At 62.1% G+C, this 27,869-nt stretch overlaps 1 protein-coding gene across 1 annotated transcript; it reads right to left on the bottom strand.

The window, feature by feature from the left end:
* Positions 1-490: 490 nt before the first annotated feature.
* On the bottom strand, positions 491-27,869 carry ELN (elastin). Its single transcript, XM_066202029.1, has 42 exons — positions 27,593-27,869; positions 21,587-21,640; positions 21,111-21,137; positions 20,905-20,937; positions 19,440-19,484; positions 18,794-18,886; positions 18,360-18,419; positions 18,191-18,256; positions 18,061-18,108; positions 17,075-17,146; positions 16,865-16,891; positions 16,586-16,657; positions 13,971-13,997; positions 13,504-13,569; positions 13,187-13,231; positions 12,969-13,049; positions 12,820-12,879; positions 12,039-12,143; positions 11,914-11,955; positions 11,200-11,325; positions 11,075-11,116; positions 9,371-9,478; positions 9,228-9,269; positions 7,790-7,915; positions 7,665-7,706; positions 6,250-6,375; positions 6,125-6,166; positions 5,755-5,871; positions 5,617-5,673; positions 5,319-5,456; positions 5,186-5,233; positions 3,901-4,023; positions 3,654-3,707; positions 3,367-3,501; positions 3,148-3,195; positions 2,732-2,773; positions 2,483-2,521; positions 2,020-2,046; positions 1,583-1,624; positions 1,365-1,391; positions 1,221-1,271; positions 491-1,110 (listed from the first exon to the last, which is right to left on the bottom strand). Exons 1-42 carry the CDS (start codon positions 27,669-27,671, stop codon positions 1,061-1,063), a joined length of 2,754 nt encoding a protein of 917 aa, XP_066058126.1. The 5' UTR covers positions 27,672-27,869; the 3' UTR covers positions 491-1,060.

The raw sequence follows: 27,869 nt of genomic DNA, 5'->3' as shown, positions 1-27,869 counted from the left end.
AGGGTAGGGATGTCCCCTTCCTTCCCCGCACTGTTACCATGGGACAGCACATGGATGTCACTCCCTGGGCTGTCACCAAGGGCAGGAACAGCCCTGTTGGTGCCCAAGCTGTCACCGGGTCACAAGGCACGGACATTTTCCTGCACCCCCAGGCCCCCACTGTGAGTCAGAGCAGAGACCTTTTCCCGAGGCTGTCACACTGGGACAGCGCAGAGATGTCCCCAACACCTCAGGCCAGGGCACAGCCCTCCTCCTGGGGCCCTGGGTTGTCACAGTGGGAAAAGGTATGGGCAACTCCTAGGTCCCCAGGCTGTCCCTCCACCCCCTACCGTGTGTCCCAGGGCTGTGACCATGCACAAGCTACATCCCTGAAGTCAGGACCCAGCGAGTTTCCAGGCTTGTGCAGTGCCACGGGATGGGGTGAACCCCTGTGCCATTGCCACTGCCACGGGGAGGAGTCGGGGACACGGTACACAGGATGGGGCCAGAATCCTTTAAAAACTTGTCCTTTATTAGTCTGTCAGAAGCAAGTCCCTCTCTATAGGGCGTCCCACCCAGTTATAGCAAAGTGAGCAACGTGAAGGGACCGAGCCCCTCCAGCCCGCGGCCCCCTCAAACCGGGGGGAGCGCGGGGACCGAGGTGGGGGCCAGGCTGACGGGGCCATCCCTCCTCGCACAGCCCCCGCCGCCGGCATTCCCTTCCCTCCCTCCCTCCGATGTGGGGTGCCCCTCATCCTGTGCCCCCCCGGGGGCCAGCTCTGGGGCTGGGGAGGGGCGCCATAGCCCAGGCCCCCCTAAATCCCGCAGAGAGCGATAGCACCGAGGGGGACGGCTGCTCCCCGCACTTTATTCCGCGCTCCCTGCCGGGACCGAGGGGCGGGGGGAGGACGGACGCTGCCGGGGAACGCGGGGTCCCTCCGGGGAACGCGGGGCCGGGCATGGCCCCGGAATGGACGGGGGGGTCCGGGGCTTGAGGAGGGGGTGTCTCAGCTTTGCTTCGGATTTACATTCTGGACCATGCAGTAGCACCAAAGTTCATGAGGTGATCGGTGATGGAGCGTTACTTCCGCTTCCTCCCGCAGTACTTCCCTGCTGCGCAGCCCGCGCCGCCTGCCACGGGGGACGCGGGATGAGCCCTCCCCGCGCCCCCGCACTCCGCAGGGGACGGGACAACGGCGGGGGGCCGGACCGGCTCCTGGGGGCGGGGGGACCGTGCTCACCTCTAAAGCCCAGGGCACCCAGGGCTCCTCCGTAGGGCTTCGGGGGCTTCCCTGCAGGGGGAAGGGAGAGCGGGGTGAGCGGGACGCCCGCAGGGATACGCATCCCCCCCCGCAAAACTCCCCGCGGGGACCATGGACACTCACCACCGAATCCCAGGCCGCCGACCCCACCTGAAAGGAGAGCGAAGCCCTCAGCACGCAGGGGGCACCCCTGTTTCTCTGCCCCACACCCCCCAGGCCAGCCCCCCGGCTGAGCCCAGCCCCTGGGGTCCCTCCCCGGCCCGCGGCCGTGTGCCCGTGAGCCGGCCAGGCACTGACACAGGCTCTGGGTGTGTGCTGAGGGGCCGAGCTGCAGGTGGTACCTGGAAATATCGGTGATACGCCGAAGCCGGGAACTCCAACCCCTGGGAAAAAAGCAACAGCCAGTGACAGCAGTGCCACCCTAACGCAGACTGGGGACAGCCTGGCTGGGATCTCTTGCTTACGCCAGGGACAGGAGCTGACACAAAAGCCGCCGCCCCACCTTGGCACCCCTCTGGCTTCCCAGTGCTCTCCCAGGCAGCCGCGTGCCCAGCAGGGAATGGCAGCAGCACGGGGATAGCAAGCAGGGACGAGTGTGGCAGGGTAGGGGACACACTCCCATGCCAGCCCCAAACTGCGGCACTCACCTGGCTGCAGCCCCCCAGCACCAAAACTTGCAGGTGGGTGAGGCCCAGTGAGGGTGGGGAGCGTGAGCACAGCCATGGGAATGTGGATGGGGACAGGAGTCACTCCTCCAGCCCCTCTGGCTGTCCCTTACCTGGCTTGGGAGGTTTCCCAGCAGCTCCTGGATACAAGAGTCCCATGTCAGAGGGGGGCACCAATGCAGCGTGCCCGGACTAACTGCTCCAGGGCCACAGCCAGACCCTTCAGGAGGGCCCAGAGGGTCCCAGGAGGGACCTGCATCTCCACACGTTGAGGACATGGTACAGTACCATCCCCTGTTCCCATGGCATGGGCAAGGCTGGTGCTATGGCCCTCAGTCCCTGCTCAACAATGGCAATCCCTTTGGATCACCCCCTGGGAACAGGGCAGGTGGCAGACAGGTTAGGGCACAAGGCACGGTGACAGTGTAGGGTGGGACTGTACTGTGAGACCAGGAGGGGACAGAAGCGACCCACAGATTCCCTTTCCTTTTCATCGCTCTGCCAGCACTCCACTGCTGCTGCTGCTCCCTGCAGCCCAGCCCTGGGGAGCCCCACCCCAGGACCAGCATCACTCACCAAGGCCACCAACTCCAAGCCCACCGACTCCAAGGCCACCTACAAGGAGTAGCCTGGGTGAGCACCAGCAGGGCCAGACAGTGTCTGACCCACTCCTCACCCAGTGCCAAGTGTACCCATCCCTCCTCGTGCAGCCCCACTCCCTCCATGCTGGCCAGAGGGAGCATCACTCCAGCTCCACCCCTCTAGGGAAGCATCCCTCCGCCTGCACATCCCCACTGCCTGGGCTCAGCTCCTGCCAGCACTTACCTGGGAGGCCACCAATCCCTGGGACTCCAACCCCAGGAACACCTGCCAGAAAGACACCATTAACACAGCCTGGCACCCCCAGCTTGGAGCACCCCCAGCCACTGCCCAACCTGCTGGGGTGGCCCTGGCACCCACGCTAGGAGTCCCCAGCACCCATCTCAGCACCCAGAGGGACTTCAGCCTCTGCGTGACACATGAAGGAGAAAACTATCCCCAGCAAGTGAGTCCAGGGCAGGGGTACAGGTGGCACTTTGCACCCATAGGTGACAGCACACCATTTCCCGTGCCTGGCCCATCAGGGCACAGTGGGCACACAGGGGACAGGAAGAGAGGTCAGCACCCCAATGGCCAAAGGAGGAGGGTGCCTGGGGACAGTCCAAGGTGGCCCTGGGGCAGGGGGCAGCAGGGGTACGTACCAAATTTGGGAGGTTTAGCACCAGGCTGCACCCCTACTTGGGGGATGCCTGCAACGTGAGTGAGGACACCATGGTTAGGACAGTCACCCCACACCACGCTCATGTGCCACCACCCTCCATCCCGCCCGCATCCCTCCCTGCCACCCCTTCATGTGGCTGGGTGGCTTTTAGCGTTCCCAGCCACCACTGTCCTCAAGCAGGGCAGGACAAAGCATGTACCTGCCCCAGGAAGGATGCCAGTTCCAGGTACTCCCACCCCTGGCACCAAGCCGGGCACGCCACCAATACCGGGTGTCACTCCAGGCACTCCGCCCACGCCGGGCACCGCACCTGGCACCCCTCCAACCCCAGCACCTGCGGAGAGAAGGGTGAGGCAGCAGGTGGGATCCCCGTGCTCGAGTGGGATGATGTGCCAGGCCCGGGTGCCCATCCCCAGCATCCCCTGCACCGGTCAGTGCCGCACCAGGGCTGGTGGGGAGACTGAGGGGCTCTCCAGGCTGACTCACCAAATTTGGCTGCCTTGGCTGCTGCTTTGGCTGCTGCTGCTGGACCTCCAACACCTGGGCGGAGACAGTAAGGAGGGGTCAGTGACCCTGGGGAGGCCTCACAGCAAACCTGGGCAGAGCCCATCCCTCAGGCCTTGTCTGCATCCCCACAGGGGACACTGCTGAGGTTCTCCTCAAGCCTGTCCTGCCCCCAGCACAGCCCCCACACCAGCCAGGCTGTCCCCACCCTTGCCTTCCTCCTTCTCACCTGGGACACCTCCAACACCGGGAACCAGGCCACCGACTCCAGGAGCCAGGCCACCGACTCCAGGAGCCAGGCCACCCACACCGGGAGCCAGGCCGCCCACGCCAGGAGCCAGGCCACCTGCTCCTGCAAGGAGAAAGAGAAGGACTGGGGCTTCAGCTCAGGAGGAAACATGGTAGAAGGAGTTGGATGAGAAGGCGTGGCAGGCTGGGGGGGTGTAGGTGGATGGATTGAGAGGTGGATGTGTGTCTGGATGAGGAGTGGTTGAAATGATGGTAGGATGGATGAATGGTTGGATGGATGGTAAGATGCATGAATGGATTCTGAGATGGACACATGGGTGGTGGGATGACAAGATGGATGGAGGGGTGGTGAGATGGATGTTGTGGCACATGGGTAAAAAAAAAAAGGCCTTGTAAAATCATGGTTCAGGCCTTGCTGCTTTGGCTGGGTACAGCTAACAGCTAGCCTGATAAGTTCCCGTGAGAAAGGAATTGTAACAATGAGAATCAGGTTGCATATCAATCTATTCTTATGGGAAGCAATCTGCACCTGTGAGGAGAAAGATTCTATCCATGTGAAACATCTTCTTCCCAGGAGACAAGAATGTAAACATATTTAGAGAGGGAAGTTTTTGGACACGTACACTAGCCATTACAAAAAAATTAACTGAGTTACAATAAGTTACTAACCAATTAGAATTAAACACGATGCCTTAAAAAACCATATAAATATGAGCTGTGAAGAATAAAGATGGGCTATTGCTGTACAAAGAAACAAGTGTCTTATCTGTCTCTACTGTGACATGATGTGTGTGAAAGGGGAGTGATGGAATGGATGGTGGGATGGATGAATGGAGGGGTGATGAGATGCACTGAGGGCTGAGGGGATGGTGTGATGGATATGTGGATGGATGGATATGTGGATGGATGTGGAGGGAATGGATGAATGGAGGAGGCACAGATGGATGGACAGAGAAAGGGACAGATGGACACTGAGGCAGTGGTGGTGTGGCTGGGTGCGCAGAATGGGGTGTAGATGGACCGATGTATGAGAAGGTGTTTGAATGGTGAACTTGGACACTCCATGGGGCTCAGCTCTCTGGAGAGCAGCCCTGATACAGCCAGAACCTCATCCCACATTCAGCCCTTTGGAGAGCTCATCCCCCACCCCAGCCCCCAGCAACCCCAGGCACTACCGGGCCTCAGCCCTGACAGCAGAGCAGCCTGGGGTGGGGATCAGTGGGAGACAGGACATGCGGGATAACCCCAGAGAGATCCCGGCTTACCGTACTTGGCTGCTTTGGCGGCTGCTTTGGCAGCGGCTGCCGGACCTCCTGGGGGACAGGGAGTGAGAGGATCAGGAACGCGTTCGGCCAGCAGGGCTGGGGACATCTGAGCATCCCTTGGGCACCATCTCACCTGGAATGCCGACCCCAGGCACCAGACCGGGCACGCCAACACCAGGCACACCCACTCCAGGCACTCCAGGAACGCCCACTCCAGGAACGCCCACTCCAGGAACGCCGGGCACGCCAACTCCGGGTACACGTCCTGCTCCTGCAGAGAGGTTCGGGGATGTGTCCAAGGAGGCAGACTCCACAGCAGGAATCTCTCTGACCTCCACAGCACCGGGGTGTCCCCACTTCTCCTGTGAGCGAACACACCTCCTCCCTCCCTGGGAGAGCTGGTGGTGACGGTGGTGACAGTGGTGACTCACCGATCGCCGCTGCTTTCGCTGCAGCCTTGGCTGCGGCCGCTGCTGCTGGGCCACCCACTGTGGGGACACAAAAGACACAGTCAGGACACTGCCGAGTCCACCAACCCCCCAGCAGCTGGTGACAGCCCATCTGCTCACCTCCAACACCGGGCACAGCACCAGGAACCCCAGGTACGCCAGGAACGCCTGGGACACCAGGGACACCGGGAACTCCAGGAACACCAGGAACGCCAGCGATGCCAGGAACGCCAGCACCTGCAGGAAGTGAGATGGGAGAAGTCAGATCTCACTGCAGCAAAAGCTGAAAGGTTGGGCCTCTTCTTCAGGGCCTCTGTCTCCGAATTGTGGCCCAGAAAGTGCAGTATCCACAGCGACTTCCAAGAGAGACCCAAGTGAGTTAGGAGAGGGAGCACTTCCATGTCTTGCTAGACCCAGTGAAATGCATTTCAGGATCCCACCAGGTTTTTCAGGGCAGTGGAAGCACGCCAGGGCCCCACACAGCACGTACCGTACTTAGCTGCCTTTGCTGCTGCTGCTGCCGACGGCACCCCTGGGAACAAGGGAGACAGGGACCCTCAGCCACCACGGCCTCATAGAGCCGGGCTGTGGGGACAGGGCTCCTGGGACAGTCACCTGCCACCCCAGGGATACCTCCGACGCCGGGCACCACCCCGGGGACAGCTCCGACTCCGGGCACGAGGCCGGGGATGCCGCCCACACCAACACCGGGAACGCCACCGACACCGGGAACGCCAGCACCTGCCGGGAACAAGAGGGGACAAGTCAGAGCTGGCTACAGCAGCAGCACCTCAAAGGTGGCACCTGCCACGGCTCTGTCTTGTCATCATGCCCTGCAGAGCAGAACATCCACAGCCTCATCCAGGAGAGACCCCAGCAGGGCAGGGCAGGGATCAGCCCCGTGACTCTGCCAGCGATTGCCGGGAAGTCACCGGCACAGGGACCACAATGACCCTCATCCTCACAGGGGCCCAAGGTGCTCCTTGTCACAGGGATATCAAACCTTGCAGCCAGACAGGCCACAGAGGAGAAGGGGCTGAGTCTCCCCAGCAGGTGTCCGGGAGGGCTGGGAGCCTGGCACTGGTCAGACTGGGGAGCTGCCCAGGGCACTGACAGCCTGGACAAGCTGGTACGTGTTATTGCCACACGGGCAAGCGTCAGGTCCCTTCTGCAGTGCCTGAGTGTCAGAGGGCTTTGTCCTCACGGGACACTGCTCAGCAGGGGCACCACAGCACAAAGCAACCATTGCTGACTTCCTTCCTGAATTCCTCAATCCCATCCTTCCCTGGGCATGTGGAGGGATATTTTTTCTACAAAGTGTGGAAGAGAAATGAAGACAGGGGCGGCATCAGTGGTTTAACCCTCAAAGGAGAGTTGCCATTGACCGTGGCTCCTCCTGGGGTCTCCCAGGGCTCTGCAGTGAAGATGGAGGAGAAGTCCTGGGACCTGGCCAGGTACCAACTGCTGGCTCTGCCTTTTGGAGCAGCATGTGGAAGCCAGTTCTGCATGAAACCCCAGGGGCAGTTCTGCATCCACCATGTGCACAAGCTCCAGGTTGGGGTGGCTATGCCTGCTGGACACCTGGGTCTTGCTAGACCCAGTAAGACCCACTTGAAAGATCCCAACATTCCGCCACATTTTGGATGATGACCATAGAGAGGGATTCCTCTGTCAGGAATCTCTGCTCTAATGGCAGCAACACTGACACCTGGGACACTAGATCTTGTGTCAGGTCAGCTGCTGGAAAACAGATTTAGCACAAAATCCAGGAATTCAGATGAGCCCAAAGCCATGATTCGGGGCTCATTGTTCACTTCCACAAGACAGCCTGGAGATACCCTGCAGGGGGAGAAGATCCTGCCCTGGAAATGGAACCAGGCCCAGGAAGAGCAGCCAAGAGCTGGGCGGAGCATTCCCCATTCCCCCTCAGCAGTGATCCCAGGGGACACCCCGTGCCCGGGCACCCCCCGTGTGTCAGGGGGGGCAGGACGGGCAGGGGTCCCGGGGGCTGGGCCCCACACAGCACGTACCGTACTTAGCTGCCTTTGCTGCTGCTGCTGCCGACGGCACCCCTGGGAACAAGGGAGACAGGGACCCTCAGCCACCACGGCCTCATAGAGCTGGGCTGTGGGGACAGGGCTCCTGGGACAGTCACCTGCCACCCCAGGGATACCTCCGACGCCGGGCACCACCCCGGGGACAGCTCCGACTCCGGGCACGAGGCCGGGGATGCCGCCCACACCGACACCGGGAACGCCACCGACACCGGGAACGCCAGCACCTGCCAGGAACAAGAGGGGACAAGTCAGAGCTGGCTACAGCAGCAGCACCTCAAAGGTGGCACCTGCCATGGCTCTGTCTTGTCATCATGCCCTGCAGAGCAGAACATCCACAGCCTCATCCAGGAGAGACCCCAGCAGGGCAGGGCAGGGATCAGCCCCGTGACTCTGCCAGCGATTGCCGGGAAGTCACTGGCACAGGGACCACAATGACCCTCATCCTCACAGGGGCCCAAGGTGTTCCTTGTCACAGGGATATCAAACCTTGCAGCCAGACAGGCCACAGAGGAGAAGGGGCTGAGTCTCCCCAGCAGGTGTCTGGGAGGGCTGGGAGCCTGGCACTGGTCAGACTGGGGAGCTGCCCAGGGCACTGACAGCCTGGACAAGCTGGTACGTGTTATTGCCACACGGGCAAGCGTCAGGTCCCTTCTGCAGTGCCTGAGTGTCAGAGGGCTTTGTCCTCACGGGACACTGCTCAGCAGGGGCACCACAGCACAAAGCAACCATTGCTGACTTCCTTCCTGAATTCCTCAATCCCATCCTTCCCTGGGCATGTGGAGGGATATTTTTCTATACAGTTTGGAAGAGATCAGGATCAGTGGTTTAACCCTCAAAGGAGAGTTGCCATTGGCCATAGCTCCTTGTGTAGATTCCCAAGGCTCCTCATGGAGATTTCCAGAACTGCACAGTACCAATGAAGGAGAAGGTCCTGGGACCTGTCAAGGTAAGTGCTGGCTCTGTCTTTTGGAGAAAAACATGGACCCCCAATGCTATGTGAAACCGCAGGGCCAATTCTACCTCCGCCCTGGGCCTAAGCTCCAGAGTACCCTACTGCTTTAGCAATGACTCTTGGCCCCACTGGAGCTCCTTGGAGGGGGTTATACCTGATGGATCCCACCATCCCACCAATCCCAACCCATTAAAGATTACTGTGACCCTGGGCAGGGGCCCCTCTGCCAAGAATCTCTGCCCTAATGGCAGCAACACTGAGCCCTTGGGCATCAGATCCTGCAGCAGTTCAGCTGCTGGAAATATATTTGCTACAAAATGCAAGAATTCAGTTAAATCTAAAGCCGTGAATTGGGGCTCATTGTTCACTTTCTCAAGACAGCCTGGAGATACCCTGGAGGGGGAGAAGATCCTGCCCTGGAAATGGAACCAGGCCCAGGAAGAGCAGCCAAGATCTGGGCAGAGCGTTCCCCATTCCCCCTCAGCAGTGATCCCAGGGGACACCCCGTGCCCGGGCACCCCCCGTGTGTCAGGGGGGGCAGGACGGGCAGGGGTCCCGGGGGCTGGGCCCCACACAGCACGTACCATACTTAGCTGCCTTTGCTGCTGCTGCTGCCGACGGCACCCCTGGGAACAAGGGAGACAGGGACCCTCAGCCACCACGGCCTCATAGAGCTGGGCTGTGGGGACAGGGCTCCTGGGACAGTCACCTGCCACCCCAGGGATACCTCCGACGCCGGGCACCACCCCGGGGACAGCTCCGACTCCGGGCACGAGGCCGGGGATGCCGCCCACACCGACACCGGGAACGCCACCGACACCGGGAACGCCAGCACCTGCCGGGAACAAGAGGGGACAAGTCAGAGCTGGCTACAGCAGCAGCACCTCAAAGGTGGCACCTGCCACGGCTCTGTCTTGTCATCATGCCCTGCAGAGCAGAACATCCGCAGCCTCATCCAGGAGAGACCCCAGCAGGGCAGGGCAGGGATCAGCCCCGTGACTCTGCCAGCGATTGCCGGGATGTCACCGGCACAGGGACCACAATGACCCTCATCCTCACAGGGGCCCAAGGTGTTCCTTGTCACAGGGACATCAAACCTTGCAGCCAGACAGGCCACAGAGGAGAAGGGGCTGGGTTGTCGCCCCAACTTTGCCTGCTTTTCAGAGTTTGCATTTTGTTCTCACGCAGCTTCAAGAAAACAATGTCTATTTTTAGAATTTATCTTTTTGTTTACATATTTCTCCTCTGGGAGGAGAAAGGTGACTGATGGTGGTCTTCACCAACGAGGTCAAAGAGGTGGCAACCTATGTAGCCAATCTTGTGCCTCCTGAAAGAATTGTATATAAGATGGAGTCAGAAAATTAAATATAGAACTTTCCTGCTGACCTTCTTGCTGCCTGCCTCATTCTCTTGTGCCCCAAAGTGTGACACTGAGTCTCCCCAGCAGGGGTCTGGGAGGGCTGGGAGCCTGGCACTGGTCAGACTGGGGAGCTGCCCAGGGCACTGACAGCCTGGACAAGCTGGTACGTGTTATTGCCACACGGGCAAGCGTCAGGTCCCTTCTGCAGTGCCTGAGTGTCAGAGGGCTTTGTCCTCACGGGACACTGCTCAGCAGGGGCACCACAGCACAAAGCAACCATTGCTGACTTCCTTCCTGAATTCCTCAATCCCATCCTTCCCTGGGCATGTGGAGGGATATTTTTTCTACAAAGTGTGGAAGAGAAATGAAGACAGGGGCGGCATCAGTGGTTTAACCCTCAAAGGAGAGTTGCCATTGACCGTGGCTCCTCCTGCGGTCTCCCAGGGCTCTGCAGTGAAGATGGAAGAGGAGTCCTGGGACCTGGCCAGGTACCAACTGCTGGCTCTGCCTTTTGGAGCAGCATGTGGAAGCCAGTTCTGCATGAAACCCCAGGGGCAGTTCTGCCTCTTCTCCAGGCTTAAGCTCCATACTACTCTGCTGTCTGACCATGTCCCTCATCTATGCTCAGCTCTTTGGGGGTGGTTATAGTTGATGGATCCCACCATCCCACCAATTCCAACACAGTTTGGATGGCAATGACCCAGAGTAAGGGCCCCTCTGCCAGGAATTCCTGCCCTAATGTCATGACCATTGGGCACCAGATCTTGTGTCAGGTCAGCTGCTGGAAAACAGATTTAGCACAAAATCCAGGAATTCAGATGAGCCCAAAGCCATGATTCGGGGCTCATTATTCACTTCCACAAGACAGCCTGGAGATACCCTGCAGGGGGAGAAGATCCTGCCCTGGAAATGGAACCAGGCCCAGGAAGAGCAGCCAAGATCTGGGCTGAGCATTCCCCATTCCCCCTCAGCAGTGATCCCAGGGGACACCCCGTGCCCGGGCACCCCCCGTGTGTCAGGGTGGGCAGGAGGGGCAGGGGTCCCGGGGGCTGGGCCCCACACAGCACGTACCGTACTTAGCTGCCTTTGCTGCTGCTGCTGCCGACGGCACCCCTGGGAACAAGGGAGACAGGGACCCTCAGCCACCACGGCCTCATAGAGCTGGGCTGTGGGGACAGGGCTCCTGGGACGGTCACCTGCCACCCCAGGGATACCTCCGACTCCAGGCACCACCCCGGGGACAGCTCCGACTCCGGGCACGAGGCCGGGGATGCCGCCCACACCGACACCGGGAACGCCACCGACACCGGGAACGCCAGCACCTGCCGGGAACAAGAGGGGACAAGTCAGAGCTGGCTACAGCAGCAGCAGCTCAAAGTTGGCACCTGCCACGGCTCTGTCTTGTCATCATGCCCTGCAGAGCGGAGCATCCACAGCCTCATCCAGGAGAGACCCCAGCAGGGCAGGGCAGAGATTGCTAGACCCAGTTGGATGTCCTTCTCATCCCCAGCAAGTTTTTGGAGGATGTTGATGCTGGGCAGGGGCCCCTCTGCCAAGAATCTCTGCCCTAATGGCAGCAACACTGAGCCCTTGGGCATCAGATCCTGCAGCAGTTCAGCTGCTGGAAATATATTTGCTACAAAATGCAAGAATTCAGTTAAATCTAAAGCCGTGAATTGGGGCTCATTGTTCACTTTCTCAAGACAGCCTGGAGATACCCTGGAGGGGGAGAAGATCCTGCCCTGGAAATGGAACCAGGCCCAGGAAGAGCAGCCAAGATCTGGGCTGAGCATTCCCCATTCCCCCTCAGCAGTGATCCCAGGGGACACCCCGTGCCCGGGCACCCCCCGTGTGTCAGGGTGGGCAGGACGGGCAGGGGTCCCGGGGGCTGGGCCCCACACAGCACGTACCGTACTTAGCTGCCTTTGCTGCTGCTGCTGCCGACGGCACCCCTGGGAACAAGGGAGACAGGGACCCTCAGCCACCACGGCCTCATAGAGCTGGGCTGTGGGGACAGGGCTCCGGGGACAGTCACCTGCCACCCCAGGGATACCTCCGATGCCGGGCACCACCCCGGGGACAGCTCCAACGCCAGGTACCAATCCAGGGACACCTCCGACTCCAGGCACTGCCCCTGCACCTGGAGGGAAGCGGAGTAATCAGACCCCCCACAAACACTCCACTTGGCCACCGGTGGTGTCACGGTCTGTCCCACGGTCACAGGAGTGTCCTTGTGCTGGGCTCCTCCCTAATCCTAAACCAGCTCCTCAGGGAACCTGTGATGTACGTGGGAATTTGATTCCCAGCTCCCTACACCCATCAAGGGCCTGGCTGCCCAGGTTGTCGGCAACTCCCAAGGTCCCCTAGGGCTGTGGCTCTACATCCCAGCTGCCCCGGGGCTGGCACGTTTTCCCTGAATGTGTGATTTGCTCCTCAATTTTCTCCTTCAGAACAGCCAAAGAGGGGAGCAGTGGAGATCTGCATCACCAGGAGCATCCCTCACTAGGGAAGGACAGCTCAGCACAGACACCATGTCACCGGCCACCCTGCTGGCACCTGGCACAGCAAGCCCACATCTCATGGAGAGACCACATGCGATGGGCATGCTCTACCCCGTGCCAGGCTGCTGCATCCCGAGGTGCCCATCAGCCCTTCATCACTGCTGGAAAAGCTGCTAGAGCTGGGACAGAGGGCAAGGAGAGCACCCCAGAGGATGGGATAGGGGCTGCCGGGGCAACTGTGGTGCCACACAGCCCCTGGCATCGATTTATGGCTCTTCACTGTCCCGAGATCTGTCAGGGGCAGCAGGAACTCACCAAAAGCTCCCGCCTTTGCCGCTGCCTTTGCTGCTGCTGCCGCTGCTGCCGGTCCTCCAACTGCCGGGACAGCGGGAGAGAGTCAGGATGTGGGATAAGGGGAGGAAAGCCTCCCCGAGCCCCAGGGCACAGCCCTCTCATCGCCTCACCTCCAACTCCTGGGACACCGCCAACGCCAACGCCGGGTGCGACCCCCGGGATGCCGCCAACCCCGGGCAAGACACCGGCTCCTGCCGCAGGGGACAGCACGGTCAGCGGATGCGGGGACACGGGGACGCAACCAGCATTCCCGGGGCTGGGAGGGAGGGGAGGGAGCAGCTCCCTGCTGGGGAGATGGGTGGTATTTGTGCCACAGAGGGCGACTCACCAAGTTTCGCGGCTGCCTTTGCTGCTGCCGCCTGTGCTCCAACCCCTGCGGAGGGACACGGGCACTGAGCCACTGAGGTCCTGATCATTCCCATCTCAGCTCCCCCACCCCACAGGGACCCTGGGGACCGGGCACTCCTGCAGCATCTGTCCCCCTCTCCTGGGGGAGGTGCTGCTCCCCTCCGGGCTGTCCCTGCGGTCCCCAGAAGCCGGGGCAGTGCCCCACACCCATCCAGGGGCCAGCAAGGTGACAGGGTGTGCGGTCCCCTGCCATGCCCGTGCCAGTCCCCACCTTGGGGCTGTGGGGTCAGAGTGTACCTGTCCCAGTGGGGTATCCTGCCTTCCCTGCCAGGAGGCCGGCTCCTATCCCGGCGGGCCTAAGGCCTGCAATCACAACACAGCGGCAGAGCCAGGTCAGGCACCAGCCAGGGAAGGACAACGAGACAGACAGAGTGGCTCCCTTGGATCTCTTCCCTCTGGCGCCAGAGGATGGGGGGGGTGCCAAAGCCAGCTCCTCCCCACTTGAGATCCCACTTCAAACATCCCTGTCTGGAGCTGGAGTGGCTGAGGATGGATTAACAGCTCCCAGGGATTCCAGGAGAGTTGAGTTCCCAGGCCGGTCCACAGCCCCTGTGGGCAAGCCACAAGGTCCCCAAGGAACCACGTTGCCCTGGGAGTGGGATATCTCTCACACCACCCCGAGGGTCGGTAGCCACGAGGTCATGGTGGCAGCCAGTGGAGCCACAGGGAGTGAAGACACAGGCACACACCACGGGGCAGCTTACCATTGGTGTAGGGCAGTCCATAGCCACCTGGGGGAGGAGAGGAGAGAAGCGGGGGTTAGCACCCGGATGCTGCTGGCCCTGTCCCCTCTGCCCCACAGCATGGCCCCGCTCTGCCAGGGCTGTGGACCACCAGCCTGGGGGCTCCGTCCATTGTGACAATGAATCCTCTGGGATACAAACCCCCATGGTGGAACTGGGCCAAGAGATGCTGTTCTCCCTCACCTTGGAAGCAGTGACTGAAAGAGCCGCCCCCTCTGAGCCCTGGCCGAGGGCCATGATGCCTGAAGCTGGTTCTGTAGGAGCCTCCCATGACCCCTCTCCAGCGAGGGGTCCCGTGGGAGCCCCGCAGCAAGAGCTGTACCCAGCTGGCTGCACCCCGGCCAGCTCCGAAGGAAAGGTTTTAATTGGAATCAGGGCTTGGGGGCCTCGGCTGAAACGTGACCTCGTTAGGAGGTCGGTGTGAAGGGATGGGGAGGGATTATGAGCTGGAACACTTGGGCTAGGGAAATGTCTCCGTGCAAAAGAGCTGGATCTCAGCATTTGGACTGGTGTGGGGATGCCCCTGACTCAGTGAGGACTGTGGGCTTGGCAACCAGCAGCTCACAGCTCCCGTCACTGCTGGCAGCAGCCCGAGGCCATGGGCTGCCACATTCCTGGGGGGGACACCTCGAGCTGCACACAGGGTGGGGGGTGCCTCCAGCAAGAGGGCCGTGGGCAGGGACGTGGCTGCCTGCAGCCAGGATGCAATTACTCATGGCACAGCATCTTCTCAAGCACTGAACACCATCCCCTCCCAGCAGCCAGCATATGGGGACCAGATTTCCCTCCATCCTGCCAGGATATCCCATGGTGTCCCACACCAGCACAGTGGTGCTGGCAGGCAGAGGCTCACAGTCAGCTATGCCACGTGTCCCCCACCTTGAGGGCCACCCTTGCCCATCCAGGGGCACCTTATCAGCAGCACCTTGCTCACCCTAAAGATGGGAAAGGGGTGACACACATGGAGGTGACCAGAAGTCCAAGCCTTGGGCCTCCAAGGGTTTTGCTGGGTCCAAGTCCAGCTCCCCACCACCCCCAGCTGGATGGGAAGGCAGCCCCTGCCCTGGGGCTGTGCCCATGGGAATGCCACCTGTACTGCCAGGGGGCTCAGGCTGATGCACACACTGGAAGGGCTGTGCACAGATTGATGTCACCCAAGCACAGCTGGACACGGGGGAGTGATCCCCATCCCTACAGCATCAATGGGACCCTGACCTCAGCCACAACTTCAGATTACAGCAAGGGGGGTGACCCCAGGGTCACCTCCTGAGCGGGAACAGCACAGGAGCAAGTCATCTAAAGAGATGACTTTCCACTGAAAATGTTATTTGTCCCACTGTCCTCTCATTCCTTCTCAACCTGGACCTACTGCAGTGGGGACACTGCAGGGGACACCCCATGTGTGGCAGCCCGGATCCACCTACAGCACCAAGGCAAGAGCCTCCACAGCCAGCAGTACAGTCTGTATTTGCAGTGCCAGCCCCGAGCCCTCGGAGGTGACAAACTGGCACCCCCCAGCATCCCAGGAAGGTCTGGAGACACTCCCACTGTCCTGGTCCCTATCCTGGGGCTGGGACCCAGATGGGGTCTGCTAGCAGAGGGGGCTGAGCCTCCTTAAGGATCGTAACTCTGCTCCACTGCAGGAAACCAGAGCAGGCCAGGGATCCCTGCCACTGCTTGTGGCCACGGGCCCTACTGGGGGGAAGCCAGCAGAGCTGCTGAGGCTGGAGCAGGGCTGGGATGTGCTGCCTGGGGTGGGCTCCTCTCACCGAGGCCCTCCTGCCTCCAGAAACTTGTTTGGGTGCAATGCCTGTGGATCTCCAATGCAGTCCCCAGCACCCCAGGGATGGGGGCCCTGCCCAGGTGTGGCAGCCCTCTTCCTCAGGATGCACTGGGGAGCAGTCAGGTGGCAGCACGGCCCCTGGAAGGCACAGAACCTGCCACTGTCCCTCCGTGGGCATGGCTGCCCGGGAACAGGCAGACCTGGCATCCGGCACACGGCTGGGAGGGGAAGGTGTCCAGAGCAGGCCAGGCTAGGAAAGGGGTGCTGAGCTCCCCCAGGCTGACCTGGGCTGGGGCTGAGCCCTATCCAGGTGGGCAGAGGGGAGGGAGACCTGCCCGGAGCCTCCAAGTGGCCTCAGCTACAGCTCCTTGAGCCAGGGCACCCGGCCCAGGTAAATGCCCAGCCAAACCCCAGGAGCCACAGAAATCACACTATCCCTGCAAGGGCTGTGCCTTGTGCCAGCAGGAGCTGGCAAGGGCATCCCGGGGTGGCCTGGCCCCGAGCGTGTCCTCAGAACGTGACCCTTCCTACCTACAACAGCTGGAGAGAAGGCACAGCATTGTCCACATGAGCTGGGGACAGCACCCCAGCAGCTGCCCACGGGGCTGTCACAGGCAGGGCACAGCAGAACCCCTGGCTCTGTCCTGCTGTCCCAGGGCCAGCACAGGCACTGCCAGGTCCGGGGGACCTGTGAGCACCGTGCCTCAGCCCCGGGGAACGGCGGGTCCTTCTCCTGACACTGCTGGGGATCCTTCACCCGCAGTGAAGCCACTCTGCTGGCTGTGGAGCTTACCTGGGAGCTTAGGAGCTTTGATGGGATACCCCAGAGGGACACCGGGCTGCTGACCTCCAAAACCTCCCAGTCCTGCAAACCAACAGCAGACTCTCACCTGGAGCCCGCGCCACAGCTGCCACCAGTCCTGGAGGGAGGGGAGTGCCCCAGAGCACCCCAGCAGAGGAGAGTAGGTGGCTTGAGAAGCCCTGAGGCATCTTCTGGTGTGGGGAGACCATGGCTGTGAGGAACAGGCTTGGGAAGGAAGAGAAGGACAGGCAAGAGAGACAGGACACTCACCAGGGATTCCTCCAAAGGCTCCAGCTCCTGAAATGAAACACAAAGACACCTGTGTGAGCCCTGGGCTGCTGCTGGAGGTGCAAATTAACCTAAATTGGTTTCACTGCCGAGTGCCCTGTAGGGCTGTGATCCCAAAGGATGGGCTGGGGTGCCAATCTGGAGCCAGCTCAGAACCCACCCCTGCGTTCCAAGGGGATTGAGGGGACCTACCTGGGGCTTTAGGCTTGACTCCAGCTCCAGTGGGGACTCCGGGCAGCACCCCCACACCAGGGAAGCGAACACCTGGAGCAGAGACCAGAGGGGTGAGTTGGAGCCTTGGGATGTTACTGGTACCCAAGATCTCCACACCCAGTTTCCAAATCCCTGTCACCCATCTCTTGTCACCCAGGGCACTCTCATCCCCGGGGGATTGCTGGGACAGCCCTGCGCCAGCTGCCTGCACCTCCAGCTGCCAGGAGGGGTTTGCTCCAGGCCTGGAGCTGCCTGTGGAACTGACTGGGAGCCTGCAGGGAACAAGGCGCTCGAGAGGGGTCCCACTGGTGACAGCAAAGGGCCAGCCAGACCTGGGAAGTGCTCTCTGCCCTGGTGATGCCCAGTGGCCTGGGGCCAGACAGGGCTCTCCAGCCCTCCAAGGGCAGCAGACAGTTTTGACCTTGCAGTCATTTGGGCTGGATTTTTGGGGTTTGAGTTTTGAGTTTCCTTTTTGTTTGAGGTTCTTTTTCCCCTCTTACAAATGTCTTTCATTATAACCCAAGCGTTTTCAGACATGGAAAAGACATTCCTGACCAGCAACACGCTTCGGACAGTGTCGAAACATCTTGTTTTCACAAGTTTTCCTCCCCCAAATTATTTTGCACTGAGGAATTCCTCTCTCCTGCCACCTCCTCCCCCTCCTTCCCACGCCGCCAGCCCTGGTGGCTGTGCCAGCTCCGGTGGCTGTGCCAGCTCCTCTCCTAGTGCTGGTGCTGCCTGCTCCCGCCATGCTTGGCACAGGATGGAGGTGTCAGGTCCCCCCATGCCTTTGGCACGGTGGAAATGTCACTATGACCTCAGCCAAGGGGTTTGGAAACTGCGGGGAGCAGCGGGAGGCAGGCGGGCGGCCTGGCAGGGTGCTCTCCCCGCGGGGGGTGCTGGCACTGGGCGGGGACCACTTGGGAGCTTGGGGTGCTGACAGCGGGGGGGGACCCCCAGCTCACCTGCGCCGGGGAGCACGCCGCCCGGAAAAGCTCCAGGAATCCCAGCACCTGCAGGCAAAAGAAATTCAAGGATGAGGGGCCGGATGGAGTCGCTCCCCGCCCCGGCCCTGACTCCGGGGCCGTCACCTACCTGGTATTTTAGGGGGCTTCCCTGCCGCGCCAAGGCCGGGCTGCACCGCGCCCGGTACCACGGCACCTGCGGGCAGCAGAGACCCCTGAGCCCCGGCCCGGCTCCTGCCCACCCCGGGGAGAGCTCTGCCACAGGCTTGGCCCTGCTGGAATCGAGGGGTGTTTCCTACCTGTGGAGACCCCGAGGCCACCAGGACCACCAACTCCACCCACGCCTCCAATGCCAGCACCTGGGGGCATTGGGAAGAGGGGTGTACCAGGGGGAGGTGCCACCGCTGGCCTGCGGCTGGCCAGAACCGTGCCAGAGAGGGGACAAGCTCAGGATGGCCCTTGGGGGTGAAGGGGACACACGGAGGCAGTTCCAGGAGTGGGATCCCCATACTGGGTACGGGGACCAGGCAGTTCTGTGGTCTCTGCTCCTGGGGGCTCAGGTTTGCCCTCCCATGCCCGGGTCCCTTCGAGTCACTGGGGAGCCCAGTGAGAGCATCAGCTCCTGCCTGCAGCAGCCCCGGCTCCAGGAGTAATCTGTCCTGGCCCAGACTCCCAGGGGACACCGGGAGTCGCCTTGCCCAGACCCCCCCCCCCCCCCCCCCCCAGCACTCACCAGCTTTTGCAGCAGCCTTGAGCGCCGCGGCCGAGGCGGCTCCCGGGAACACCCCCCCGGGAAAGGCAGCTCCCGGGAACAGACCCGCAGCACCTGTGGCGAGAACAACCAGCATCAGCATCCCTAAAAACAGCTGCCAAGAGTCCTGCCCTCGCGGTGGGCACAGGGGGTGGTGAGCTGTGCGGGCTGCGTGGCAGTGCCAGGGCTGGCGTTAGGCTGGGTGAGGCGGTGTTAGCAGGCACTGCCCTGTCCTGTATCCCCCAGATTGGTGCTCCCATCCACATCCTGGCGCACACAATGCCTGACACCCCTGCAGTGGGTGCTGACACCCCTGGAGCCCCTGGCTGACCACCTGCAGGCACTGTCCCTCTGCTGCTGGCCCTGCGGGAACCCCAGGTGCCTCCTCTCCTGCAGGGTCACTCCACTGTGGTTGATATCATCATGCTTGGGGGACATCAGGGCTGTCTGTTGGGTGGCTTCAGTCCTTCAGGTCTGGGAAAGACACCCAGACCAGATGGAACCAACCCAGCACACCCTGGAGAGCTGTGGAGATGGGGACAAGGGATGTGCTGTCTCCAAGGTGGGTCTCCGGGGACATCACCCCAGGGATGGCCTGGAGTGGGGGTGGACAGTGGTCAGTGCTCACCTGGCTGCAGGCCAAGGGGGCCGAGTCCCCCAAGTCCTCCGACCCCTAGAAAGAGAAGCGGGGTGAGGTGGGGGGTGGCCAGGCCCAGAGGGACAGAGGAGTCCTTGTGGCACTGTGATGATGGGAGAACAGCCCAGGGACAGGCACAGGGACGGGTGACAAATGTCCTTGCCAGCACTTGGGTCCTCCATCCCGTCCCTTCTGCCTCACCCACCCCCCACCCTGCCGGGCCACAAGGGGACGGAACCAAAATGTTTATGGCTGAGGAATGAGTCCCTGGGTCTCCGGCCAGCGCTGCCTTCCAACATCTGGGGCTCATCAGCCCTCGCTCCCTCCAGGCGCAAATTCCAGTGCCGCTGGCTCCGGGCGCGGACACCGCTCCGGCTGGGCCTTCGCGGCCGCCCTGCGTTTGGTTTTAATTACGCCGAAATAAAGGGCCTTGTTTTTCTTTCCACGAGCTGAAATCTGAGCAAACGGAGGCTGCCGGCCCCCGCCTCGGGCTGCAGCTCCCACTGCGCTGCCGGGCCGGCTCGGGGGGCCGGGGGTGTAGGGTGCCTCTGCTCTGGGCACAGCAGGGACCCCTGGGTGGGTACGGAGAGGACCCCAGGGTCTGCCTGAAGCAGCATCTCTCCATGGGAATCAACAGGCACCGGGCAGAGAGTGCCAGGACAAGGGGGAATGGTTTAAACCAAAAGAGGAGAGATTTAGACTCAAAGTTAGGAGAAAATTCTCTTCTCTGGAGGTGGTGAGGCTCGGGCACAGGGTGCCCAGAGAAGCTGTGGCTGCCCCTGGATCCCTGGCAGTGTCCAAGGCCAGGCTGGATGGGGTTTGGAGCAGACTGGGAGAGTGGAAGGTGTCCCTGCCCATGGCAGGGGGTGGAACGGGATGAGCTTTAAGGTCCCTTCCAACTCAGGCCATTTTATGATTCCATGATTTCCCTTGGCCGCAGATGTTGCACACTCAGTCTCAGCTGGCCTGGGCTCTGTGCCCTCCAGCTGTGCCTTCTCCAGCTGTGCATCCTCCTGCCAGCTTCTCCCCTCTCTCCTGGTGATGTCCCCTCTCCCCTGCATTCCTAGGCTAGGCAAAGCCCAGTGTGGGCTGCAGGAGCCTCTGCAAAAGCTGCTTGGCCCCGATGGCAGGCAGGGGGAGGCGCTGCCAGCTTCCCACTGGGATGCTGACTCCCAGCTTTGCATCTCCTCCCGCAGCTCTGGTGCAGCTTTAGAGGCAGCAAGCACCCCCAGAGGGTGGTTTGGGGAGGCTGGGGGCAGAGGGCAGCACTGAAGCGGGGTGTTGAAGGGAGGCTCCTGGAGGCTGTGGCAGGATTAGTGTGGCAGGGCAGGGCGTGCCTTGGCCAGCCGGGGTCCCCCTTGGCCACGGGGGAGCAGCGCGAGGGCAGCAGTGGTTGGGAAATGTCCCGGCCACTGGCGTGCCTGGAGGTGGTGAGAGCCGGGGAAAGGCTTCTTACCTGGTTTAGGAGGTTTTCCTGCAGCCCCGAGTCCTAGGGGAGAGCGAGCGGACGGAGAGGGGTCAGAGCCATCCTCCCTCCGAGCATCCCCGGGCTGGGGGACACGTGGGACAGGGCCAGCCTCGTGGCAGACCCCCTGCCCAAAGAGGGCAGATCTGCCCCTCTCCCGAGCCCAGCACAGCCTGCCAGGGGGTCCCAGCACTCACCTGCTCCCAAACCTCCAATTCCAGCACCTGTGAGCAAGGGCACAGTCTGAGCACTGCCTCTGGGATCACCCAGCACCCACCCAGGCTCCCAGGGGTCCGTGGGGAGGGTCACACGGGTGTCAGGGCATGGGCCATCCCCCTGGGATGTCCCAGGATTTTGGCTGAAGCTCTGGGGACAGGCTGGGATCTCTGAGCACCTCCTGTGGCCAGGGCTGGGCGGGGTGTAGGTGCCAGCCCTGGGCTCTGGGCCCCACAGGGTAAGCCTGGCACTGCCAACCAGTCATGTCCCCACACCACAGGGCTGATGGCGAGTCCGTGCTGGGCAGCCAGACAGGGTGTCCCCCTGTCACCTGATCCTGGCTGGCAGGTCCCCAGCCTTCCATGATGTCTCAAAGGCATTCAAGGTGCCCCCAGGCATCTGCCCATCCTTGCAGACAGGGTGATGCCCCCTCCAAAAGGTGCCTGGACCACCTTACCTGGGAAAAAGCCTCCTCCTGGGACTCCCCCTCCCGGAATAGCACCAGGAACCCCTGCAAGAGAAGAGACGTTTGTTAAAATCCTCCCAGAAGTCCAAGGCAGGGGGGTGGGGGGGCTCCCCCTGGTTCCCCTGCTGCTCCCTGCAGGGGAGTTGGGATGTGGAGAACGAGGGCAGGTCCCTGCCTTTCCTTGCATCCCTGTTTGCCCAGTGTGACAGTGGTGACAGGGCTTGGAGGTGCCTCAGCTGGGATCCAGGCGTGCCACCTCAGTGGACGTGTCAGCCGGACGTGGCCTTGCATGGGAAGGGGGGAGGGACAAGGGGCTGGCTGCTGTCCAGCTCTGCTTCCCAGCTCCTGCCCCATCCCACAGCCAGGGCTGTCTCCATCACCTCCATCTTCACATGGCTCTAGGGGGTGGGTGCAGGCACAGCCACTGACGTGGGGCTGTCCCAGTCCATGCCCACAGTCCCAGCCACACCTGAACATCCTCTGGGGCTGCCCCAAGGATCCTTGGATGTGTCCTGTCTGCTGAGGTGCCAATGGGAAGAGCCAGCTCAGGCCAGTGGGACTGGGGTGACAGACTGGGAGGACACTGCTGAGACCCACGGAACCCTCCTTGTGTCCCTCTCCCCGTCCGTGTGACACTGAGGTCACCACCCAGGTGCCAGTGCTTTCCAGGGCATCTCAGCTCATGCTCAGAGGCCACAACAAGGTGTTTTGGTTGGTTTGGACACTGGCAGGGGCATGTCTGCTGCAGGTCACCAGGCTGCCACCCCCGGCTGGCCCCCCAGCTCCTGCAGAGCCATGGGTAGGCTGGGGCCTTGCAGGTGGGTTGGGGACATGAGAGGGCTGCGGCGCAGAGCGAAGTTCCTCTTCTGGCAGGGGGATAGGGCTTGTGGTGGGGTTTGCAGGACAGATCCAGGCAGAGGGGCTGCCAGGAGGGTGTGGGGGGCTGCCGTGGCCACAGTCCCCATGGGAAGCTGCAGCCCGCCCTGCTGCCTGCGCTGCCACAGCGCATGGACTTCAAGGGTACACAGACACTGGAGACCCTGTGGAGGCGACACTGGGACCTGAGGACCTAAAGTGACCTCCCCAGCGGCCCAGGGGGTGGGTGCACAGCCCTGGCAGCACCACCACGGGCTGGGCAATGCCCAGGGGGGACAGGCAGGGCAGTGCCAGTGCCCAGGGGGAACAGGCAGGAGGCAGGGCTGGCAGGTGGCAGGGTTGGCACACCACAGCAGAGCACATCGTGCTGTTGCACATCTCCATTGCAGATGCGGGGCAAACTCTGGGGGGTGTCCCCTGCACTGTGCCCCACCAGTGGCAGGGATGAGGGTGTCCCCTGGGCCCTGCTCAACTGTCCCCTCCATCCTGGGCACCTGGCAGAGAGGTTCAGACCCCCACAGGGATGCACTAGGGTATCAGAACACCCCCGTGTGTGACAGGGGTGCTGGGCAGTGCATGCACAGGACATGTTGGGACACTCAGTGGCAGGACAGGACATCCCTGGGGATGCAGCACGCCGGGGGAGGAGCCGTGCCAGGACCCATCACACAGCTCCAGGGAGTGGGGCCCAGGCCTGTGCCCTTATATCCCGTCCCGAGGTTCCACCAGCGTCCCTTGGACAGGAGGGGACATGCGCTCAGCCCTCTGGCATGGTCCGGCCCGGCCCCCAGCCAGGGGGTTCTGGGGCAGCTCCGTTTCCCGGCCAGAGGGTGACAGAACGGCTCCTTTTCCCGGCACATTCCCCGCTCACACCACCCCCCAGCCTGGATAAACACAACGCCAACTCCCGCCTTGCTTCCAAACAAACTCCAAGCATCCGCACACCGCCAGCTCTCCCTCCCAGCCCCGCTGCCGCTGGGAGCCAGTGCCGGGCATGGCCAGGGACAGCTGTGGCACAGCCAGGGACTTGTCCCCACCCGCGAGGGGATGCTCAGCCCCCATCATACTCCCCAGCCTCAACCCCTCAAAACCAGGCAAGATCCCTGGTAGCGGGGTGACAATGGGGGACCCGCTCCTACCCCTGGTAGCTCCTACCCCTCTGTCACCCTGTGCCAGTGCTGCCTGATGGAGACACCCAAGAAAGCTGGGACAAGGATTTCTCACAGCATCCCTCCAGCGTGGGGACCACAGAAATGTCCAGGTGTGACCTGCCCACAGCCACAGCTGCCAAACTCAGCCTTTTATCATCATCACCACTGCCCTGAGGCACTGAGGGTCCTGCCAGGAGGGTTCCACTGTGGTGACACTGTCACTCCCCCCTCCCCAGGCATCCCCCAGGCACCATCCCAGAGACACATTTGGGAGGGTTGCAGAGACTGTTCTGGTCTATCTGCCGTGTCCTTGCCCAGACTGGGGGGGAGGGGTGGGGGGGCAGGTCAGCAAGGCCTGGCAGGAGATGGGATGGCCCAGAGGCAGTGGGATGGGTGGCTGGGTGGTAGTGCCAAGTGGCTCTGGGGGGGACAAACCTTTCCCTCAGGAGCTCTTCCTGACCAGCTCTGCTGCCAGGCATGGCCAGATCCGCACTGTCCTGGGTGCTCCTTCGCATGCTGCTCCCCTAGAACCCAGCTCGTGGCTGTTCCCTGGTGCAGACACTGCCGGGGGGTCTCTCCAGATCCCCCCAGCATCTCCAGTCCCTCCCTCTGGCAGCACCACTGAGCACAGGTGTTGGTGACAGCCCACGCACTGGTGACACCATGACCACACTAGGCTCTGGCCATCGCTCTTTGGCCATCTCTGTCCTTGCCCAGCCTCAGGGCCAGCAGCCCCCAGCCCAGTTTGGGGTCTGTGTGCTCCCATTTGTCCTCCCCACCCATTCCCTTGGCACATCAGGGACGGGGAGACTGAGTCAGCAGCTTCCCAGCGCTGAAGGAGCTCTGTGCTGCCTCTGCTCTGAGCCTGCCCTGGGAAGGGGATTTTCCTGGGCTCCCAGCCTGTCTCCTGGGCTGGGCTGGCTGTGAGCCTGCATGCTACCCCAGGGATGGTTTCTCAATCGAGGGGCCAGAGAATTTGCAGCCACTTGTGCAGCCCCAGCTGTGTCACGGTGGGAGCCATGGAGGTGCTCAGGATCTGGTGTGGAGTCTCCTTGTTTCTGGGAACGGGATGTTTCCCCCCCACAGCTCCATCCACAGGTGTGGACATCCATGTGGTTCTGCTGCCAGAGCTGCTTCCGATCCCATTTGGATCAGCTGCACCGCTTCTATCTGGACCACTGCTTGCAGCTCCCTTCACAAGCCAGAAATGCGGAGGATTTCTCTATTCCATATGTTTTGAGACCAAGACCAGGATGGAGGATCCACCACAGGACACCCTCATACCTCACCCCCTCTCTACATCCATGGGCACCGGCTCCCGGAGGAGCCTCAGTGTGAAACCACCAACATTTCCCCTCTTCCCTCATTCCGCTGTTTTCTTTTTCTTGGGAGAAAGTTATGGAAACATTCAGTCTCCAAGCGACTTTGAAGCTGTGCTGCATCCCGGGCTGAGCTTGCTGGTAGCAGCTCAGGGGGAGCGGGGGGGCTGCTGCCGGGGCCTGGCTCCTCTCCAGCCCCCCTGAAGCTCCAGCTTTCATCTCCGAGCGCTGGCAGACGAGCTGCACCCTGCCAGTTGTGAGGGGAGGGAGCAGCCCCAGCAGGCCAGGGTCCAGCTGGGAAGGGGAGATGCCACCCCAGCCCCGCCCTGGGGACTCTGGGTGTCCTCAGCGGGTCCCCACAGCCCCAGTGCCTGCCCCTTTGCATCCACCTGAGCTGCTCCCCGTGGGCCCAGAGCCTGGAGGGCTGGGACCTCCCTAGGGTCCCTCTTGTCCCTCCTGGGGGTGTCGCTGCCAGAGGATCCCCTGTGCTCCCCACAGGAAGCACTGAGGGATGGATGGAAGCACTGCGGGATGGATGCCCTGCTCCAGATGCTGGGACAGGCTGCACTTGGCACCTTTAGGGAAACACGGCACCTTCCCCCTGTCTGGCTGTACAGGTCCCCATGGTGCAGCACAGCTCTGCTCTCCAGGGGCGTATCCCCAGGGGCTGATCCTGACCTACTGCTGGGGATTTCCTGTGTGCTCTGAGGTGACAAGCACTGCTCTGAGGTGACAGTCTGGGTGTAAGCCCCTTAACCCTGGAATGTCTCAGGGTTCCCTCTCCTGCAAGGCTGATTTGGAGCTGCACTGGCAGCCGATGCTGGAGGACACGGCCCTGAATGTTTCCAGCACTCCTGGGATCCCCCTCCACCATGCCACCTCTGTGCCAGCTCTGTCCCCAAGGGCTGGTGTGTCAGGAACAGGGGTGGGACACCAGGCTGCAGAGACACTGCCCAGTCCTCCATGGGAGAGCCTTCTCCTGTGTCCCACCTGCACTGGGACCATCTCCAGGGTCAGGTCACCTCCTGAGCTGCTTCCCAAACTAGCAAACACCCCTGGGGACTGAGCCGGGGCCTGGAGTGGGGCCAACAGTCCCAAACTGCTGCAGGGTGTCAGGAGTCCAAAGTCCTCCAGGGACTGTCCCAGCTGGCCACGGCTTTAAGGATCAGAACAAAGCCAGCCTGGATCAGCAAGCCACATCTCTCTCATCACCAGAGATGGACAGTGCCCAGGACTGAGCACATCCCATCCAGTACCCTGAGCAGGATTAGGCACCGACAGCAGCTCGACTTCCCAGGCAGCTCCCAGCTCTGGGGTCCCACTGCCTGCGCAGCCAGGGTCAGCCAGCCCAAGATCGGGGTCCCGTGAGCTGCAGGGCACAGGCAAGACAGGGCTCTGCCCCTGGTGACAGGTGGCCAGCCTGTGGCTGCCCTGGTGCCCACCCAGCCCTGACACTGCCCACGGTATCCTGCCCCCTTCTCCTCTGGTCCTCAATCCTCTCTGTCCAACAAGCCCCACATGACAGCCCCAGCACCGACCCCGTGGCTGATGGTGGCTGTGCCCATCGCACGGCCTCCTTGGCACAACCACGCGGCTCTCCGGAGGTGGCTGTCCCCTCCCTGGTCGTGCTGTCGCCTCCTCAAAGCCCTCTGCCCAGTTTGGACACTGCGGTGGGGGCTCTGAATCTGTGCTCAGCTGCTCTCCCCGCTGGAGTCTGACGCCAAGACGGGCTGGTCACCGGGCAGGCACCGGCCGCGCTGGCCGGGCTGTGTCACACGGCTGGGACACAGACCCCTGCGCTGGCTGTCACCTCCTCGCCCCGGCCGAGTGTGCCGCACCTGCGTGTGCCTGGGTTGTGTTGTCACACACCCCAGGGACCGCGCTGGGACAGGGACCCGACGCTGGTGGCACAAGGGCGATGAGGGCGGTGTGAGGGCCCCCGGCACCCCCAGCCTGCCGTTCGGGTGGGTCGCGCCGCTCTGCAGCTGCGGCAGCCCCGGGGCTGTCACGGCCACACACTGAGCAGCAGCTCGCACACAGCGACTGAGGGATGCTGCCACCCACCTACCGGCCTCAGCTCCCGCTGCCATCGCACCGCGGGGTGACAGCTGCCACCTCCCCCGGTCCCTCGCATTTCTAAGTCCCATGGGAGTTTGGTGGCCACCCCTGGTGTCCTGTCTGCGTGCTCCTGAGTCTTTCGTGCCTCCAAGCCTCTCATGTTCCTTAGCCTCTCATGCCCCAAACCTCTGACGTCCCCGAGCCTCTCATGTCCTCAAACGTCTGATGTCCCCAAGCCTCTCACCAAGACACCCCTCGCAGCCTCCCCCTGACAAGTGCTTGGTGCAGCGGTGCCGTTACCGACTGCCCCGTGTCACCACCCTCGGTGACATCCCATCCCACCTGGGCATGGCACAAGCCATGCGGTATGGGGAGCAAAGAGCCCTCGGCGGAGGTGGGGGCCTGCCCACCCACCCTCGGGGATGTCCCCAAGGCAGGACAAGGTGGGTGACTGTCCCTGCTCGGGGCTGGGCAGTCGGCACAGGCGAGGGGTTGCCCGGAGGGTGGGGGTGTCGCAGCCCCGGTGCCCGCGGAGGGTCTCCGCAGGACCGGAGCGCAGGCCGGGGTACGGGAAGGAGCCTTTCGTTCCTTACCTCCTTGCTGAGTAGCCGGGAGGATGGAGAGGAGGAGGAGGACTCCGGGGAGGAGGGGTGCAGCTGCCTGCCTTGCCATGTCTTGAAGCAATGCCCCCGTGCTCCCGCGGGCTGTGTGTTTTATCCCAGAGCTGCTTAATTGTTGCTCCCAAGGATGCGAGGGGAAGGGGAGGGGGGTGAGGAGGGAGGGGAAAAGGAGACGGAGAGGGGGGAGAGGCACAGGACACTACGTCATGAGGAAAGGCCAAACACACACGAGCCTCTCCCGCCGGTTGGG

The sequence above is a fragment of the Chamaea fasciata genome, unplaced genomic scaffold, assembly GCF_029207755.1.
Source record: "Chamaea fasciata isolate MVZ Bird 193981 ecotype frontalis unplaced genomic scaffold, bChaFas1.0.hap1 SCAF_21, whole genome shotgun sequence".
NCBI classification, from domain to species: Eukaryota; Metazoa; Chordata; class Aves; order Passeriformes; family Sylviidae; genus Chamaea; species Chamaea fasciata.
This window is presented reverse-complemented; position numbering and strand designations above follow the sequence as displayed.